Below are 19573 nucleotides of genomic sequence, written 5' to 3'. Positions count from 1 at the left end.
TATCCCTAAATTTCCAAGAAAATACTTAATAATTTCCAAGAAAATTCTCCGCAATACTTTAACAGCAAATTATCCCAACATTGAAAGCAAATTAATTTAACTGAAATTCTGCACAATTATCTCAACATCTCTAACAGCAGCAGAAGCCAACATTTAATGTCCTCATTTTTGTATGCAGGGTCTTAAGAGGTAAAGTTGTAGTCGATGGAGTCTCAAAAACATTTCAGTCCAGTTTTTGTCAGTAAATAGTCATTATATTTTGGTCTTCACTCTTTCATAAAGCTTTTATTTTATTGGAACTAATTTAATCATCCAAACTGGAAACAAAGGACCAACATTTTTAGATATAGATTTAGTTCACCAAATTAACCCTGTGTTGTCATTTAAAATTGACTTGGGGTCTGCATTGACTGTCAGTCTCTTCCCAACACACTCACTAAATTGTATTTTATATTTATTTATTTATTATTATTATTTGTTTTATTGTTTTATCTAATTAATCCAATTTATTTTTCATTATACACTGATTATTTGTGGATTATTGTGGAATTATTCAATATGCAAATTTCTATTATGTGTAAATATTTAATGCATTTTTATTTTTTACACTGTTTTGGCAGTAACTGATCTGTTTCTGCCAATAAAGCAAATTGAAATTGAAATTGACTGAGGTAGAGGGCCGTATGTGGCCCCTGGACAACCAGTCGCCCACCCTCTCCTTAACATGTTATTTTTATGCATTTTTATTATTGCAGCATAGATATATTTATTAAACATACAATTAATTAATACAACTAATAAGAATTCATCATTTTCCACTAATTTCCACTGTTCTTGTGGGTTAAAAATAAATCACATGGAACTTTTCTAACTGGCTAATTAGCTTTCTTTGTTTTGTTTTTTTTTCTCTGATAGAGGGAGTTTATATCACCTGGATTCTGTGTTTCACTGTTAATTTTGGCCAAAAATGTTAATTGACTACCTTTTTTGCAAAGTAGACTAGGCTAAGACTAGCTAAGATAGATCATAGGTGATGAAAACTGGTTGTCAGAAAGACTAAAACGAGACAAAAATTCAAGATACACCATATGGTTAAAAGTATTTTGCCGCCTAACTGTTACAACAGCCTCCACTCTTCATTTAAGGCTTTCTACAAGATCTTAGGGTGGAATTTGTACCCATTCATTCTGTAGAGTATTTATAAGGTCAGGCACTGATGTTGGATGAGAAGCCTGGCCCAAAATCCCTGTTCTAGTTCATCCCAAAGGTGCTCAATGAGTTTGAGGTTAGGGTTCTTCCACGCCAAACTCATCAACCCATGTCTTTAGAGACCTTGCTTTGTGCATGTTGGCTCAGTCATGTTAGAATAGAAAAGGGCCTTTCCCAAACTGTTGCCACAAAGTTGGAAGCATAATATTGTCCAAAATGTCTTGGTATGCTGAAGCATTAAGATTGGCCTTGAGTGGAGATAAGGAGCTCGGCACAAACCCTGAAAAACAGCCCCATACCATTATGGTAAACCACCAGACTTCACAGTTGGCACTTAGCAGTCAGTCAAGTAACGTTCTCCCAGAACCACCAGGTTTGTCCAAATATTTTAGTCTATATAGTGTATTTGACCACTATGTTGGAAAGGTAATGTAATTTTATCAGTATATTTTGAATTAATAAAATTACTGACATTATTAAAGGTCTTCACTGTACATTTTATAAAATATCGATATTACTCTTTGAAACCTTTGCCCTCAAATTTTCATGCTGAAGTGTACTCTTGATTCTTTATGTGAATATCTTCCACATATCTTCCTCATTTTGCAGAATGGATTTTTATCACATACTCTGCTGTGTAAACGTATGTCTTTCTTACTACTGTGAAAATGGCCCTAGCCCTCTGAGAGATGTGCCCTTTGATATCTCTTATATGATGGGGTTGTTAAGTGACCAGCAGACCTAAACAGGGGAAGGAAAGAGAGAGAGAAAGAGAGAGAGAGAGCACTTAGCCATAAAAATGTGTTTCTATGGAAACACTCCAAAGGCTCGCCTCATTCAGCCTGGAATTTTCTGCACATCTAGAATAATTGATGCGCTCCATCTATCGACCTGATACCTTGCCTGTTTTTGTCTCTTTTCTTCTTTCTTGGAGTGTTAAAAAAGTAAATCCTCCTTGAATTCAAATGAAACTTATTATCTAAATGTCCCGTTTTATTGATGCCTGATTCCCGACTCCTCTGCCTTCCACAGGTGGATATTATTCACAGGCGCCTTCATAAAGACATCCTTCACAACCCTGTGGTCATGTTAAACTTTTGTCCTGACCTCAAATCCATCAGCGCCGATCTGAGCAAGGTTCACGGCGAGTTTATCTTCCTAATCGACCGCAGCGGCAGCATGAGCGGCGTGAACATCAACCGTGTGAAGGTATTCTAATCCCAGTGTGGTGTAACATTTCATATCAATGCAGATGAAAACATACATGAAAGCACTCACTCATTTACATATAAATTGCCATAGATGCCACATGATTACCAGTAAAACGCTGGCATTTTTCTTAAAAGATATGCTGATTTCACAGGTTTTGCTGAAAAGTGTGACATTACATAACAAACGTTTCATTTTGCAAGTCTTTTAAAGATAAATGCATGATGAATATGCTGTATTGGAAGCTGTGTTATTGCTTTCTCTGCACACAACCTCACTGCTTCTGCAGTTGGAGATTATAGATGTGCTTAGCCAACTGTGAGAAGAGCATGTATACAGGGATATTGATTAGACGAGTCATTCACTATTCACTAAATGTCTCTCAGTAGTTAGCTTTCAGACAGCTAGTCTTTAAGGAGGGAAGCTCTATTTATTTCTGAGTATTTTTGTGTGATATACAGCTCCTTGTGCACTGACCCTGCCTCCTGATGAGTCGCTGTCAAGTGTTAATTTGCAGCCTGGGCTCAGGCTTTTAGTGAATGTGTCTGATACTACAAGTCTGGGCTGACGGCCAGGACAATGATGTAACAGCTCCTTCTTTTTAACACTGATCTTGCTGGAAAATCTTGAAGTATTCTCCTTCAAAAACTGGAAAATTGCCCATTGAGTTTTGCTTTCTTAATGCACCCAAGCTGGCATTTTCACAATCGACTGTCTGGTCTTTCTGCTCTTCACCTGAGTGAAGGTTGAGATAAGTGGTTTCCCTCTGGAAACTGCTGCAGAAGAGGCAGTGATGGATGAAAGGACACTGCATGATGCTGCTTTCCTCTCACTTCTCTCAAGACAATCTGCCGTGTGTTGGTGACAGCTGTGTTGAGCGCCGTGCCTTTTATTGAAATAGACATCAACAGACGTAGCTGCAGAAATGAAGCAGTTTAACAGGACATTAAGCACCTAATGAGCAGAAGGGATTTTGTCTTTTGTTCTTTGCAGTCCTTTTCCTGTTCTTTTTTTCTTGACATGGTCTTAATCTACTCTCTCTTTCTCTTGATCAGGATGCTATGGTGGTGATTCTGAAGAGTCTTGTGCCAGGTTGTCTTTTCAACATCATTGGCTTTGGCTCTACGTTCAAATCACTTTTCACAACCAGCCAGAGCTACGATGAGGTAAAGAACTTCAGTAACATCACATTAGGGACCATAACAAAATGTTTATTTCAGCAGAGATGCATCAGTTACAAAAATCTATGCCACAATGATACTAATACTTGGAATAAAGACCTAGAGACAATTCTATTTTTCATTACCTTCTTTTGTATTTATTCATGCTTGATTTTCAAATTAACATGAAAGCCAATCAGGGGCCAGCATTAAATAAACTAAGCACAAAAAGTTGTGTTTGGTAGATTATTTCTTTGCTGTAACACTGCTTCCATTCCGTTGGAAAGTCTGTTTATTACCCTTTTAAAAATGGTGCCATATTTGTAAGGAACATGCATTTGTGGGATGAGCAGCAGAGCTGAGTATGTGGGTTGCGCCCATAAAAAAATTGGCCAAATCTTCTCTGTCAATGCCAAACAGCTTATTCTGCCATTGACTCCGGCTAGTCATTGTTTGTTGGATTGGATGATTGAAGTCTGAAGAAACAACACATACTGGCACATCCTCCTCATGCTGGTCACCAGCCTGGTCACACACTGCTGGGGATTGGCATCCCATTCTTCAACCAGCATTTGTTGTAAGTCAGCCAACCTGGTTGTATTGGTCACTCTGGCAGGAACAGCACGCCCAAGCTGATCCCACAAGTGTTCAATGGGGTTGAGGTCAGGACTGTTGGCAGGTCATTCCCCCCTTTTCACTCCCAAATTCTGGAGGTAGTCTCTGATAAACCCCGCTCTGTGGGAGTGAGCGCTGTCATCTTAGGATAGAAGATAGAGTTTGGTCCCAGGCTGTGGAGATATGGGATTGCCACTGGTTGCAGAATCTCCTCTTTATATCTCTTTATTCAGATTGCCTCCAATGATGGCAAGCCTTGTTTTTTCAGTGAGGGAGATGCTGCTCCACACATCACACTGCCGCCACCAAAAGATGTTACTTTATCAGTGCATCAATCAGCATGGCATGATGATATATGAATATCATCTGTCTGATTCTGTCGTGGACAATCGTGACTCATCACTGAACATAATGTTCCGCCTCATGTTCAGGTTCCAGTGCATATGTTGCTGATGCAGTGTTAATTTTGAAAACGATTTTTAATTTTGTCTTATTTTTATTCTTTAGATTTAGATTCCTTTAAGTTTTGGTCACATTTTAGTCAATTTTAGTCTCTGTACTTTTAGTCTAGTTTTAGTTGATAAAAATATGGCAGTCCAGTTATAACCAGGGGTGGAAATAACTAATTACATTTACTCAAATTACTCTAATTTTTTGTGTACTTTTCATAATAGTTTTCAAAACCACTTCTTTTATTTGAGTTTGAGTCAAGTATTGTACTTAATTGCATTTTAAAAAGCATTGAGTACTTGAGAAATACCGTAAACACTAAAAGCACAACAAGGAGGTCCAAGCTTTCTGCCAACAACATAAAAACGACGCTTACAGTGAGAGAATGATTGTATATTTCTTCCCCAAACAGCTGCTGCATTGTACTTTAGGTGAGGTCACACCTTATAATAAATAACTTGGTTGGAGGTCTGTATTTTCTTGTTATTGCACATTAAGGACGGGCCCTTGGGTATCAAAAGTAGCTACTCAGTACTCAGTATTTTAAGTAAATTTTAAATGACTTTTTACTTTTACTTGAATAGAGTTAGGCACGTGCACACATGGACATCAAAGGGGGCTTGAGCACCTATCCTTTTTCTTCTATGAGAGAAAGTGCCCTTTTTCTGGGGCTTTTTAAATAAATAAATCCTTCTCTCTCTCTCTGTCTCTCTCTCTTCATATATATATATACTGTATATTCCTGTTTACGCACAACTTTCCCTGTCAAAGAAACAGATTTAGAAAAACTCTAAACAGCGGGTTGGGACATGATGAGTTCCGATGCTCTTTGAACCCCGCTGCCCCTCCCCCTCCCTTCCCTTCTCCTGCAGCTGCTGTGAACATACAGACAACAGCAGCAGACTCTAGTTTTCCCATCACATCCTTCTGCTGTTCCTGGTGTTTCTGCTCTTGTTTGGAGGTGAGTGATGATGAACAGAGGACTCGAGTTTACAAAAGAAAAGGCCAAGTAGCCTATAGTTAACATGTATGTTGCTAACGCACACATATGAGCCACTAGCTGATGCAGCCCAATAAGTTTGCTTTAGCGAAGTCACTTTACCATGGGCACACAGGGCAATGTTCTGTAGCTACTTAAGGGGAGAGACTACAGGTGAATACAGTTACGTGTATCTAACAATCCGTCATCAAAAGCGTTGCATCGACAGCAAATTGTGTGCTATTTAATTAAAAAGCGTTAATTTGCATATATTTGACAAGGCACTGCAGGTGAGTAGCGACACTTGTTAGCAGTTGCTCTGTGTAAGTCTGTGTAAGTTTCCGTTCTGTAGCCTATGAAGCTGATCGTTGTTGAAGACATGAAGTGGGGAGCTGTATTCCCCCTAGCTCAACTAAGGTGCGTTGGATCGTTGAGAAAGCAGCCAACTTTTGCAACGGTGTTGCTGTCACATTGATTTCAGCCGCTATTTCTGGTGGCTTGGCTGTAAGAAATTGCATGTTGGTGTTTTTTATGACAAAAATAATGAAAATTATTTTAAACAGGGGTTAAAAAAACAGACAGCTTCTTTTTTTTTGTTTTTTAGGCAGGTCTTGAACCTGTGACCTCCTGACTGCCAAGGTGAATATATTTCACTTTCTCTGAACATTTTTATGAAGAGAACTGTCATTTTTGTCACTTGAGCCCTTGTCCCTCAAAATGTCTGTGCACGTCCCTGCAGCCTACAGTTCCTAAGTGCTGACAGGGGGATGATAGGATCTTCTTGGGGTGTTGTCTCCTTGGAACGCCTCTTTGTAGCCTGTCTCTGACATCCCATGTTATGTGGAACTTAGCCTTCAGTTTGGAGATGGTACCGACTGATGTTGCTACTTGGTTTGGTGGAACACCAGTTTGAAGTTACTCTATCACATTAGCCCTCTTCTGATCTGTCAAATGTGGCATGCTGACTCTTGGAGCAGACCGCTGGGGCAGGGCCCATGCTCACAGGGTCAGAACCCTGAAATCAGCTGTTTGGCACTGGCAGAGAAGATTTGGCCAATTTTTCATGGGCATAGCCCACACCTCCAGCTCTGCTGCTCATCCCACAGATGCATGCTCCTTAGAAAAGTGGCACTATTTTAAAGGGAAATAAATAGGCTTTCCAAGGGTATAAGATTTATTGCCAAGAAGCATTGTTACAACAATGAAATAATCTACCATTTTTTATTTCAGAGCAAAAATTCTTGATATTGTAGCTTTAACACACTTGATACAAAACAACATAAGAGATGGGTGTTCTTCCTCCCTGTATTTGTCGAATAAAAACAACCTGAACAGTAGCTTTAGAAACTAAAGTGTCTGTTTTCTCAGGAAGCCCTGGCTCTGGCTTGTGAGTACATCAGGAAGATCAGAGCAGACATGGGGGGCACCAACATCCTGGCTCCACTCAACTGGATCCTGAGGCAGCCAATGTTCAGTGGACACCCACGCCTGCTCTTCCTGCTCACTGACGGTGCCGTCAGCAACACGGGCAAAGTTATCGAGCTGGTTCGCAGCCATGCACGCTATGTCAGGCAAGTATTAATGCCAACGGGAACGCTTAGTAGGGACAAAGGCAATAATTAATCACATATATGAGATGAAGTACCTAGAAGGGGGCTTTTAAGGTGTGTAGACACCTCTCAGTATCACTTGTTTGCTTTTAAATACAACTGCAGCTGTGTTGTAATACATAAATCATACTGGCATAATTATGTGTTAGAGGTGACTGCTCGGTTATGCATGTAAGCAGCTACTGTTGCAATAACAACAGAGGCAGAGCAGCCGCTCTATGCTGTGTCAAAGCAAATCATAATAAATTCCTCTTCTGTTTATGTCTATTATGCAAATAGCAAAAGCATCACTCAAGGATAAATTCACATCCGGGGATTGTCTCGAGCTTAGGCTGAACACCTGGCTGCAAAGCTATAATCCTCTCAAAATTAAATCTGGGTGTTTGCATCGAATGTTGTCTGAATGTCAGACATCATATATCACAACCAAGAACCTGTCTGAGAGAAACATGTGTGCAGCTTTGACTTCAGACTGAAAAACAACATTTTTAAGGGTAAATCCAGACTGAGGGAATAAAGTGCTCCCTGCAGGATGCAAAGATCAACCATCAGCTGAGAGTGGGTGCCGGTGGCACAATAGATCTGCTGTACGCCAAGAAATTCATTCTATTCTGCAGCTTGAGTCTAAGTTTCACACTGTGAATCCTTCTCCTGAGTCACTCTGGAAATAATTGACTTTTGTGTTCCCCCCTTTTAATGGATGACTGCCCCCAGATGATTGCATTAGGTACACAGAGCTCGGCCAATTCATCGACACTTCCTGGGTCATTATCACACTCCGCTTACAAATCAGCACAGCCGGTCTGAGACAAGGCCAAACAACAATTAATCTCCGTGCCTAAAATCCATGTTAGGTTTTTAACTATGTAGAAGGTGACATTTCCATTTTAATTTGTGCTCTTTGATCTCATTAAAAATGCAAAAGGAGAAAGATGGTGCGAAGAAATCAGCCAGCTCATCCCTTGATGAGAAACTGAATAAAAATGGGGAATTTAAGCATGAGCCATCCTCTCTGGAGAACTTTAAGATGCAGCATGCATGTCTCAAATATCCCTTATTTCCTGTTTTCTCACATCTGTGTACGAATGAGATTGATTGTGATATCTCCAGAGAGTCTTTTTAAATCTCTCTGAGATGAGTGCACAGCCTGAAAAGCCACCTGTTATCATGCACGATATATCTCTGGATCTGTCCACGGAGACGCCAAGTTTGATGTGTTTCTGCAGATGTTTTACGTTCGGCATAGGACTGAATGCTTGCAGGCGACTGGTCCAGGGACTGGCAGCGGTTTCCAAAGGAACAGCAGAGTTTCTGGCTGACGGAGAGAGGCTGCAGCCCAAGGTAGTCATTTCCAGCTTTGTGTATCACTCCTATCAAAGGCTAGCCACTGTGGAGCCATTTCACAGCGGTTTCTAAGCACTTAGTGTCTCCCACTGTTACCAAATATAAAATCTCATAGACGTCATTTGTTTTATGATCTTGTCACATAGAAGTAGTTTTTTATGCCTGACAGTCTGTCTTGGTTGGCTTATCTTCTGCTCCACAGATGATTAAGTCCTTAAAGAAAACCCTGTCTCCAGTACTCAGTGACATTTCCATCGAATGGCTCTTTCCTGAAACCAAAGAAGTGCTGCTCTCTCCTGTGGGTAACACTTTCCTATTTCCAGGGGACAGCCTGATCGGCTACGGCGTCGTCTGTGACACCACTCGCTACCATGCTAACCCCAAATCTGTAAGTTTGAAACAAATGATCAACAAGGCTGTGACTATGTTGTAAAATGGACCTTTTGTGAGTTAATTCATGTGTTCCATTTAAATCTGTTACCACCAAAAGGTCTCTCTAGAGAGATTAAAAGGCTGAAGGCTAACTTTGAATAAGCTTTTTAATTAAACAGTGGGAACAGTTCTGTATTAAAGCACTTGTCTTGGATGTTTCGCCTACTTAAAATCTCAACAGGATAAGCGGAGGCGGTACAGCATGATGCGCTCCATCGAGTCGGCCAGCTCTGTGTTTTACCATTCTCAAGAGGAGGACCCAGCTAAGACTGGGATGGACAGCCAGGGGTCCTACAGGGAGACTCCTACTGGTCCTCTGTATGACTCGTACCAGGACAATAGCCCTGCAGCCTACGAGCAAGAGGCAGCAGGCAAGATCTGAAATTTGAAACCTTCACTTTCTTAAATCGGAGACTTGAGAAATTCGTCCCCAATCCCAAAACAGTTGGGGCGCTGTGTAAAACATAAATGAGAACAGAATGCAATGATTTTCAAATCTCATGAACCCAATTTTTTTCACATCAGATGTGAAGGAGCACATTAGAGAGGCAGAGTCTTTCAGAAATAAAGATGGGCAGATGTTCACTAATCTATGAAAAACTGTGTCAAAAAAATCAGAAAAATGTTCCTCAATTAAGCATTGTAAAGAACTTGAATATCCCACCATCTATGGTACATAACATAAAACGATTCGGAGAATCTGGAAAACTCTGTGGGCAAGGGACAAAGCTGAAGGCCAACATTGGATGCTAGTGATCATTGGGCCCTTGGCCAGCACTGCATTTAAAAAGCAGGTATGATTCTGTACTAGAAATCCCTGCATGGGCTCAGGAACTCTTCCAAAATTCAGTCTATCAACACAGTTGATAAAAAATCAGTTAAAGAAGACCCAGGACTCTTGAGCAGCTCAAATCCTACATCAGACAAGAATGGGACAACATTTTTCACCCAAAACTCCAGTAGCTGGTCTCCTCACTTCCCAGATGTTTATAGACTGCTATTAAAAGAAGAAGGGATGCAACATAAATGTTAACATGGCCCTGTGCCTTCTTTTTTGAGATGTGTTGCTGCCATCAAATACAAAATGAGTAATTTTCATGAGATTTGCAAATCATTGCATTCTGTTGTTATTTATATTCTACACAGCGCCCCAACTTTTTTGGAATTGGGGTTGCATGACAAAATTGCCATGTACTGCTAATGATACACCCAAGTCCAAGCTTTTACCCTGATACAAGTTGCTTTAAAACATTCAACAAGATTGTTTGGATTTAAAACCTGTTAAATGCTGGCAGAACTTAAGTCATGCTGTTCTTATGCTAAATTTAAGCCCTAAAATCTGCCTTCAGTCTCCACTTCTCAGGTACACAGATGGAGGGTCTGTTTGAATTGTTGTTTTTGCTTATGAAGGATCTTAACTGTTTGAAATGGCCCAGAAATGTTTGAGTGTCAGCCATGATAAGAGCTGTTTGGATTCTTAAAAATAATGTTAGAAAAGACCATTGCATAAATGTAAAACAGTTGTCTCTTTACGTGGCTGTACAAGGATATCACTTTAAACATTTTAAGTAAAAAAAAAAACAGATATAATGATCAGTAGAAACTCATGATTATTGTAGATTTGACTGTTTCTATCTTTGATAAATCCTCAGGGTTTGATTGTAAGACGTCTCCCAGAAGACGTGCATACAGTACCAACCAGATAATGGACTACAACCCAGCAAAGAAGGTCTTCACTCCCAGTGATCCCAACTCTGTGGTGCCGAAGAATCCACTGAGGAGAGCTAAAGTCCAGGAGCTAATCGGCCAAATGAGCTCTGAGCACGAGGCACAGTGGAGGAACGACTTCCAGGTGATGACCCACATTTTAAGCTGTATAATTCCCTTGATTCTTCTCTGATTTTGATTTTGCTTGTAGATTAATCTGATGATATTTCTGACTCGGTTTCAGCAGTAGGTCAAGACCCCCAAACCACAGATTTCAAACTATATTCTGGTATTTTAGAGTTTTTATTAAATGAACTAGGATTTTTTTTTATTACAGCAAAGGCAGGAGGCTCTTAGTTTGGATCATGATACACTCTGTGTTGAATTAATGGTATAAAGTTATTTGTATTCGGCCTGTGCTGACAAATTAAACATTTATCTGACCCTTATGTGGACTGGAGTATATCAAGAACAGCCTAATGGGCTCCTCTCAGTAATGAGGGCCAACATTTATGAATGATAATGAGTTTGAATATTGCCCATGGAGCATCTGAGTATAACTAAACAGAGTTCACTGGGCTGTGAAGAAATTCAGTAGAGGACCCATCACAGTCATTCCATAATGAAATTCTAGTCAATAATAACTAGAAGGCTTAATTGCTTTCTATAAATCTGTGAATGCCACAAATAAACAATATATTCATTAAGTAGAAACTTATTCAAATTGTATAAGGGCGTAAACATGTTTACTTAAAGTTTGTCACTTTTAACACTGGGTTATATTGGGATAGACTCACTTTTGGAGCTAGGCTCCAGTGGCCAGTCAGGGAACTGCAGTTATTTATACTTGTTTTGCTTGATTTATCTTTCCCTCAGACTACATCTTGTCTACTGCCTTTTAGGAAAATAGAAATAAGATTAATTTTGATCAGATGACACTAGTTTGGCAATCTTTGTTGCTCTGTTTGCACCTGAAAATGTGAAATTTGCCCCTTCACCATTATATTTATTTGGTTTTGATTAAATGCGACATCAAGTCTAAAGGCCCTATCATACACCCAAAGCAACTTGGTATAAAATGCAGGTGTCTGTCCTAATTTCTGCCTAATGAAGTTTCCATTTTTATATCAACCACTCACTTTGTGAGTGGTTCAGTGGCTCTTAAAGGGGACATATTTTGCAAAAAACACTTTTTCAGGCTTTTCTAACAAAAATATTTGCCCCTGGTCTGTCCACAATCCCCTAAAATATCAGAAAAATCCATTCCCTTCCACCCTCTCTTTCTCCACCTTTCAGAAAATGTGTGCTGAAAAAAGCCGTTCTCATGCCCATAGTCGTGGGGAGTGTCTGCAACATTTTCACATCAGAAGTGGCACGTCCATTTTTTGAGAGGGGTGCGGTCAGGGGTGGAGTCAGACAGCTCATTAACATTTAAAGCCACAGACACAGAAATGGCTCTTTCCGAGAAGGGCTGAAACAGAGGGCTTTTTTGACATGTTAAAATCCTAGACTAGAGTATTTTTTCAACAACAAACTTCACAGGCATGTTTTGGGGACCTCTGAGACCAATGTAAACTTGTCTTAAATGGGTAAAATATGTCCCCTTTAGAGTGGGGCTCAGGACCCCTTGGGGGTTCACCCTGCACTGAGAGAGAGGTTGGGAGAAGTCTTATAGAAACAGAACATTTTTAAATAATTTCAAATTGTATTTCGCCAAATATTTTTAAATAAATTATGTGAATAAAATGAATTCAGTTTGAAATAAAATCCTAGTCATTAGCCTAGTCATTGAGATTTATGCTGAGATAAAAGTAATGTTTGAAAAATCCTGAAAATGTAAGTCTGCAGAAAGCTATTCTTGTGCACAGCTGTGTGCTTTAATCACTCTCCAGGACAGTTGGGGTCCCCAGTCTCTGGGGTTGTGGGCTTGAAAGTTTGGGAACTTTTGGTCTAGCTGGTATTATGTAGACTGACGCACCTCAGATCCTTTGGTACCACAAGCCTTAGACATCACTCCTTCAAAATATGATGCAGTATGTTTCTCATTACCTGAAATCACCATCGAGTAAAAGCTTGAATGAGCACACTAAGATGAAAGAAATTACTATCAGTGGATAAGTTTTAAGAACCTGATGTGCCAGGTGAATTAGTTCTAAAGAAACTTTATTTTGCTTGCAGCCACAGCTGGCGAGCCTGTGTGCTACATCTTCCAGCGGGCATACAGCCAGCTGTCACAGGCAGATCCCTCAGCAGGAAGCAGAATCGGAGCCTCATTTGCATCCCCAGCCTCAGACTCCGGACAACCCTCAGCCCGGCGGCGCCAGCGTGCCGCCAACAGCTCGAACCCCTGCTGGGGAAGACGGATCCAGATCCTCTACTGACAGCCCATCTGTTGGCAGCACCGGAGATACAGGTGAGACCACAAACACAACCGTTCTTCTTCACAAATAGATACATATTCTGTTTAATACAGGTAGGTTTCCATGGTTTCTCTTGAATTAAGTATAAATCTGTAAGTGGCTTATGTGTAGATTTCTTTATGACAAACAAATCAAAGAATCAACTGTTGAAACAGAACTTTGGGGTCAAGTGTAGTCACATCTTTTCCTGGTTCTCTTATTTGAAACCACCCTAAGACAGAAAGAGGTTGACACTTCAGGATCATTTACAGTGAACAGCAACCACGGCTTTCTGGAAATTAACACCAAAGATGATCAGTATTGTTCATATGTAACTCTATTAGATTGGCACAGCAGTGATTTATTCATCTGTAAAAGACAGCCATTATGCAGAATTAAAGCTATACTGATCAGTGATGTAGCAAATTAACTGACTCTGCTCTACAAAATGATGCTTTTCCAAATTAACCTTTATAAAACAGAGACAGCAGCTGCAGAGATATCAGTTGGCAACCAGCCTCTCGGATTATTATTTACTTCATGATTGCAATACTTGAAAAACAAAGTCCAGCACAGATATTAGCTGGAATTGATAAGGTTAAAATGTCTCTTTAAAGTTTTTTTTTTTGCTCCAAATTAAAGGTCACATATTTGATCCCTTTAAGACAAGTGTATATTGGTCTCAGAGGTCCCCAAAACATGCCTGTGAAGTTTGTTGCTGAAAAAACACTCCAGTATTGAGTTTTTGCATTTCTAAAACCCCCTCTGTTTCAGCCCTGCTCAGAATGAGCCTTTTCTTCATCTGTGGCTTTAAATGTTAATGAGCTGTCTGACTCCGCCCCTGACTACACCCCTCTCAGGAAATGGATGTGGCTTACTGGAGGAGGGTGCATGTTTTTGTTGGAAAAGCCTGACTAAGTGTATATTGCATAATATGTGATATTTAAGCTCACATGTTATGCTAGGCTATGTTAGGCTATTCTTTGGCAAAATTTCTCAAACTCTTTTATGAAAAGTTTCAGAAAACAGCACAGAAATTTGATGTTTTGTCCTCCACTTAACCCATTACATGCCAATGCAAACCAAAAAGATGTGTTTCAAGAAGTTTATTTTCTCAACTACTTTTTTTAGATGTTGGTTGTTAAATTATAAATTGTGAAATGAAATTTGAACGGATGACATGTTCATGGGGTTTAACTTGCAAAGAAGATGGATTGTCCAGTTTCCATGTTAGTCATCAGACAAATTCATCTTGCAAAGCTCATATCTGAAACCATTTTACCCCATCTGAAAAATTACCGGACCTGTCACCGTTTGAGGAGAACATGGCAGTAGCTATGCATGTGGTTTAGTTGTACTGTAAGCTGGGAAACAATGGCTGCTGCCAGTGAAGTTTGTATAAAGCTATAGCAGCTGTTTTTTTTTTGTCAGAACTTTGCCAAAACACTCCTCTGAACTTTTAGATTTAGATTCAGATTCTGATTCAGACAACTTTATTAATACCAAAGGGCAATTCAGTTTTTACAGTCTACCCAGACCATATATACATTTAAACACAACAGCAAATATCAGAGAGAATAATCATAATGATAGTCAGAACATAGACTGAGATGCTCACTGGCCTGTTGATATCCATTTGTGGCCTCTTTAGGAATGGCACACCTAGGGTCGAGCAAAGATCAAAATGAACAGTTAAGAACAGCAGCAGACAAATAAGATACACAAAGCTGCAATGCAGACTACATCATAAGCTTAAATTCACTAAATGTATAAAAGAACCACCAGCATTCGAACACAGTATAAAGGTCACATATTGTGCAAAATATACTTTTTTATGCTTTTCTAACAAAAATATGTACCCCTGGTCTGTCCACAATCCCCCCCAAAATCAGAAAAATCCATTCCCTCCCCCCCTCTCTTTCTCCACCTTTCAGAAAATGTGTGCTAAAACAAATTGATTTTCTGATTTTCCCCTCGTGATGTCATGTGGGGAGTTAGCACTGCCCCCAGGTTTGGTTGGTCCTCCCCCACTTGAAAGAAAGTTTAGCCCTCCTCTCCTGATTCTCCTCTTGGCAGGAGAGCCACATCCATTAAGCCACATCAATTTTTCAGCAGCAAACTTGACAGGCATGTTTTGGGACCTCTGAGACCAAAATAAACTTGTCTTAAAGGGGTTAAATCTATGACCTTTGAACCACTTAGTGCTTAAACATTTTACAGAGAAAACAAAGTAAGACAAAGTTTTCAATCCTTTAGACTATTATCAGCCTGATGGCAGAAGGTTATTATATGTAATTATGGGTACGCCTTAGTTGTAGTGCAAGTCGGTAAACAATGGCTGCCACCAGTGAAGTGATTACCTAGGATGAAACTATAGTTACAGTTTATCAGAAGTGGACACCATATCTTTATTTAAAGACTAGCAGAGACTCACATTAGAAGCTTCTCTTGGCAGAAAAGATGATTTGTTCTCCTCCTGACCTGCTTTGTCAGGACCTTTATTCACCAACTGGCTCCACCATTAGTAAACAATGACTGTTCATGCCTGTCAGGCTCATGCTAGGGTAGTAAAGCTCTGCGTGGCCACTTTGTCACTATGTCTTGTCTGTGAAGGACAGAATGTCAGTCAAGTCATCCACTGAAAATTTCTAAAAGATTCTGCCCTTTCTAAACACTTTGTAATTTATCCCATGCAGTGGATAGATGAAACATGTATTTGGCATGTCAGGTTACCGATTGTTCCCCAGGCAGTAATTTTTAACACAGCCCGATTATAGAATAGGTCCTGACATTACATTCTTTTTATAATAGTTTAATGAACAAACTACAACTCACAAACATTCGTCCTCTAAGCTTAGTCATGGCAGATGATGGAGGATGGAAGTGACACAAGAGGTGGACGGGAAATTATCCTGTTTCTCTTCAAACAAAACAGAAATGTAAAAGGAGATGAATAAGAAACAGAAGCATTTTAGAAAAGAAAAATGTGAGATCCGTTCAGACTTTGTAGACACAGAAAGCTTTGGATAATAAATTCAGCACAGGTCCCACGTGAGCAGTAGCAGGTGTAAAGCTTAAGGTGGATTTGAATTAATGTTCTCTACCTAATCAAAATGCATTGGGTCAAGGCTCTCTCCTTCCTGTGGTATTTCAGATGGTTATGGACACCAGTTATGCCAGGCGGAAACCCCACAGGACCCCCAAAAGTCAGACCTGGGTTCAGCCAACCAGCACAAAGGTTACTGCAAGGCTGTGGTGTCTGGACTGCTGTGTGGGAAACCGGCAAAGTGGGAGGTCGCCTTTGATATCGAGCCCTTCCTAAACGGCCGGGAACGTGAGGAAAAGGTCCACGAGGAGCTTTGGAACGAGACCTTCCACCATCTGGCTGGACGCTCCATCATATACGACTTTGAGCATATGGCGGATAAGGAGTGTGAGATTGAGCACGGTGAGGTCTGTGGGGATTTGAGGGAGGATTTAGGGGAGTGCATTTTCAGAGCAGGACTTGGCTGTCTGACATTTTCAATTTAATGTTCAGCCTTGATTTTTTTTTATTTCAAATTGAAAAGAAATTTTAAAGATAAAACTTGACACGAATATTTAAAAATGTTGGGTAATGTGATTATTTGCTTGGGTTTTAATTTAATATGTGTGTTTGAAACATTGAGTGTATATAAATATGGACAACATTTCTTTATCTCCTAAAGTGAGGCCAAAATATCCCTGTTGTTTGTTTTTGACATATTACACTGGTGTAAGACAGTCTGGTTGCAGACCACAGCTCTCAGACACCCCCTCTTACAGATCGCTACTGCGAGACGCCCCCTATGTCAGGATGGAACTACATGCTAAAACTTGCAAAATATAATTGGATTAGGCTTCTGGTTAGGATTAGGGTAAGGATTAAGGTAAAGGTTAGGATACTAAAAGTTAAAAGTCAAAATCCTCACCTGAAAACCTATTTTTAAGAGGTTTTGCCTTTTCTAAACATTTTGCATGTGAGAATGCACAGATGTATTTGAAATATAAACTATTTAATGTACAGTTCCGTGAAAAAGTTTTTTTGCATGTTTATCACACTTAAATGTTTCGGATTATCAAACCAATTTTGATATCTCACACAGACAACCCAAGTAAATAGAAAATGCAGTTTTTAAATGATTATTTTATTTATTAAGGGATAAATAAATCCAAACCAATCTGGGCCTATGTGAAAAAGTAATTGCTCCTTGAACATAATAACTGGTTGTGCCACCCTTAGCAGCAATAACTGAAATCAAGCGTTTGCAATAACTGGTGATGAGTCTTTTGCATCGCTGTGGAGGAATTTTGGCCCACTCTTGTTCGCAGAATTGTTTTAACTCAGCCATACTGGAGGGGTTTTCAAGCATAAACTGCCTATTTAAGGTCATACCAAAGCATCTCAATTGGATTTAAGTCCGGACCCTGGCTTGGCCACTCCAAAACCTTAGTTTTGTGTTTTTTAGCCATGCAGAGGTGGACTTGCTGGAAGTTTTCAGGTTGTTGTCTAGCTGTATAACCCGAGAGCGCTTGAGCTTGAGGGCACAATTTGATGGCCAGACATTGGCCTTCAGGATTTTCTGGTAGTCAGCAGATATCATTGTTCCACCAGTCACAGCAATCGGTCCAGGTCCTGAAGCAGCAAAGCAGCCCCAGACCATCACACTGCCACCACCATGTTTGACTGTTGGCATGATGTTCTTTTTATCAAGTGCTGTGTTATTTTTAAACCAGATGTAACGGGCCGCACACCTTCGAAAAAGTTCAACTTTTGTCTCATCAGTCCACAGAATATTTCTCCAAAAGTCTTGGGAATCATCAAGATGTTTCTTGGCAAATGTGAGACAAGCCTTTGTGTTCTTTTTTTGTCAGCAGTGGTTTGGCCTTGGAACTCTCCCATGATGCCATTTTTGCCTGCTGTCTTTCTTATGGTTAAGTCATAAACTCTGACCTTAACTGAGGCCAGTGAGGCCTGCAAGTCTTCAGATGTCATTCTGGGTTCTTCTGTGACCTCCTGGATGAGTCGACATTGAACTCTTGGAGTAATTTTAGTTGGCTGATCACTCCCAAAGCCATTGAAATGGCTTTGTAACCTTTTCCAGACTGATAGATTTCAATCACTTTGTTTCTCGTTTGTTCTTGAATTTCTTTGGATTGTGGCATGATGCGTTTCTTTTTGAGATCTCGTAGCCTACTTCACTTTGTCTGTTTAAGTGATTTCTTGATTCAACAAACATGGCAGCAATCAGACCTGGATCTGGCCAGTAAAATTTTACTTAGCTTTCCAAGAACTGTGGTAAATCACAGTTGACTCAAATTTAAAAAAAAGGGGGGGGGTTTACTTTTTCACACAGGCCCAGATAGGTTTGGTCTTATTTTTCCCTTAATAAATAAATTCATCATTTAAAAACTGCATTTTCTATTTACTTGGGTTGTCTTTGTGAGATATTAAAGTTGGTTCGATGATCCGAAACATTTAAGTGTGATAAATATGCAAAAAACTCAGGAATCAAAAAGGGGGCAAATACTTTTTTAGGGCATAATATTCATAACATCCTATCTGACATGTCAGGTTAACTGACAGTTTCCTTTTAAACAAACTGAGAGTGTGATCCATCAGATCATGTGATCTGCTCCAGGAGTAAAGCCATTTCAAAATGCTCTTAACCTAACCTCAAGCCTGCATCTCATGTATAAATGTATATTCAAGTCTGATTCATGCATGAATTATTAATGCTTTAAAGCATGGTTTTCAATATTGTGGTGCAATATTTGGTCTCTTTGCCATACTATTATACATTTTTTTATTCTGATTGTTCACAGGCTCTGGCAGGAAGTACCAGCTGTACGCCATTCACACCAGCAAGGCCTGCAATATACTGAGCAAATACACAGCACTCATTCCCATTGACTTGGACACTAATGAGTATTTGCAGACGTGTATTGAGTACTTAAATCCAAGTAAGTCTAAAGAATTGATTTGATGAACTCCTTAGAGAACCAGTGCCAGCTCCTGTGTATGTTTGAACGAACGTCATCAAACATAACCTAGAAAAATGTTTCATAGGAATGTCTTTTGTTTCAAAGTTAGCTCGTCTTCAGTAAGGCAGGTCTGTTAAATTTTTTCTGCACAGAGAAATTGTGTGATTTGACATGAAAGCACTGTGAGTGCAGCCAAAAAATAACAATAGAACAGCAGTTTTGGACACCAGGCCTTTATGATACAAAGAACTTTCAGAGTTGTCCAGCAGTCACAGTAAAAGCTCCTGTAAAAATATCTATTTGGTTTTGTTTTCAGGCGAGTGTCTGAAGAGAGGCTCACACTCCAGCTCTCGCTCAGGAAGCAGGAAGAACAGAGGATACTCCATCGGGCTGGGTCGCTCTCAGTCGGGTGGCATGTCTGAAGAGGTTGAAGATGCCATGCTGCCGAACAGTAGG

General features: G+C 39.9%; 1 protein-coding gene across 1 annotated transcript in view; it reads left to right on the top strand.

Moving 5' to 3' along the window:
• vwa5b1 (von Willebrand factor A domain containing 5B1) overlaps positions 1-19573 on the top strand; it is a 43469-nt gene that overhangs the window by 13092 nt on the left and 10804 nt on the right. The window contains exons 8-18 of the mRNA XM_041800057.1: positions 2242-2418; positions 3474-3584; positions 6991-7193; positions 8459-8573; positions 8779-8964; positions 9190-9379; positions 10661-10860; positions 12894-13128; positions 16269-16562; positions 18959-19096; positions 19434-19568. Of these exons, the coding sequence (XP_041655991.1) occupies positions 2242-2418; positions 3474-3584; positions 6991-7193; positions 8459-8573; positions 8779-8964; positions 9190-9379; positions 10661-10860; positions 12894-13128; positions 16269-16562; positions 18959-19096; positions 19434-19568 (1984 nt within the window). The remainder of the gene's footprint in view (positions 1-2241; positions 2419-3473; positions 3585-6990; positions 7194-8458; positions 8574-8778; positions 8965-9189; positions 9380-10660; positions 10861-12893; positions 13129-16268; positions 16563-18958; positions 19097-19433; positions 19569-19573) is intronic.

Source organism: Cheilinus undulatus, linkage group 11 (assembly GCF_018320785.1).
Source record: "Cheilinus undulatus linkage group 11, ASM1832078v1, whole genome shotgun sequence".
In the NCBI taxonomy this organism is placed as follows: domain Eukaryota; kingdom Metazoa; phylum Chordata; class Actinopteri; order Labriformes; family Labridae; genus Cheilinus; species Cheilinus undulatus.
This window is presented reverse-complemented; position numbering and strand designations above follow the sequence as displayed.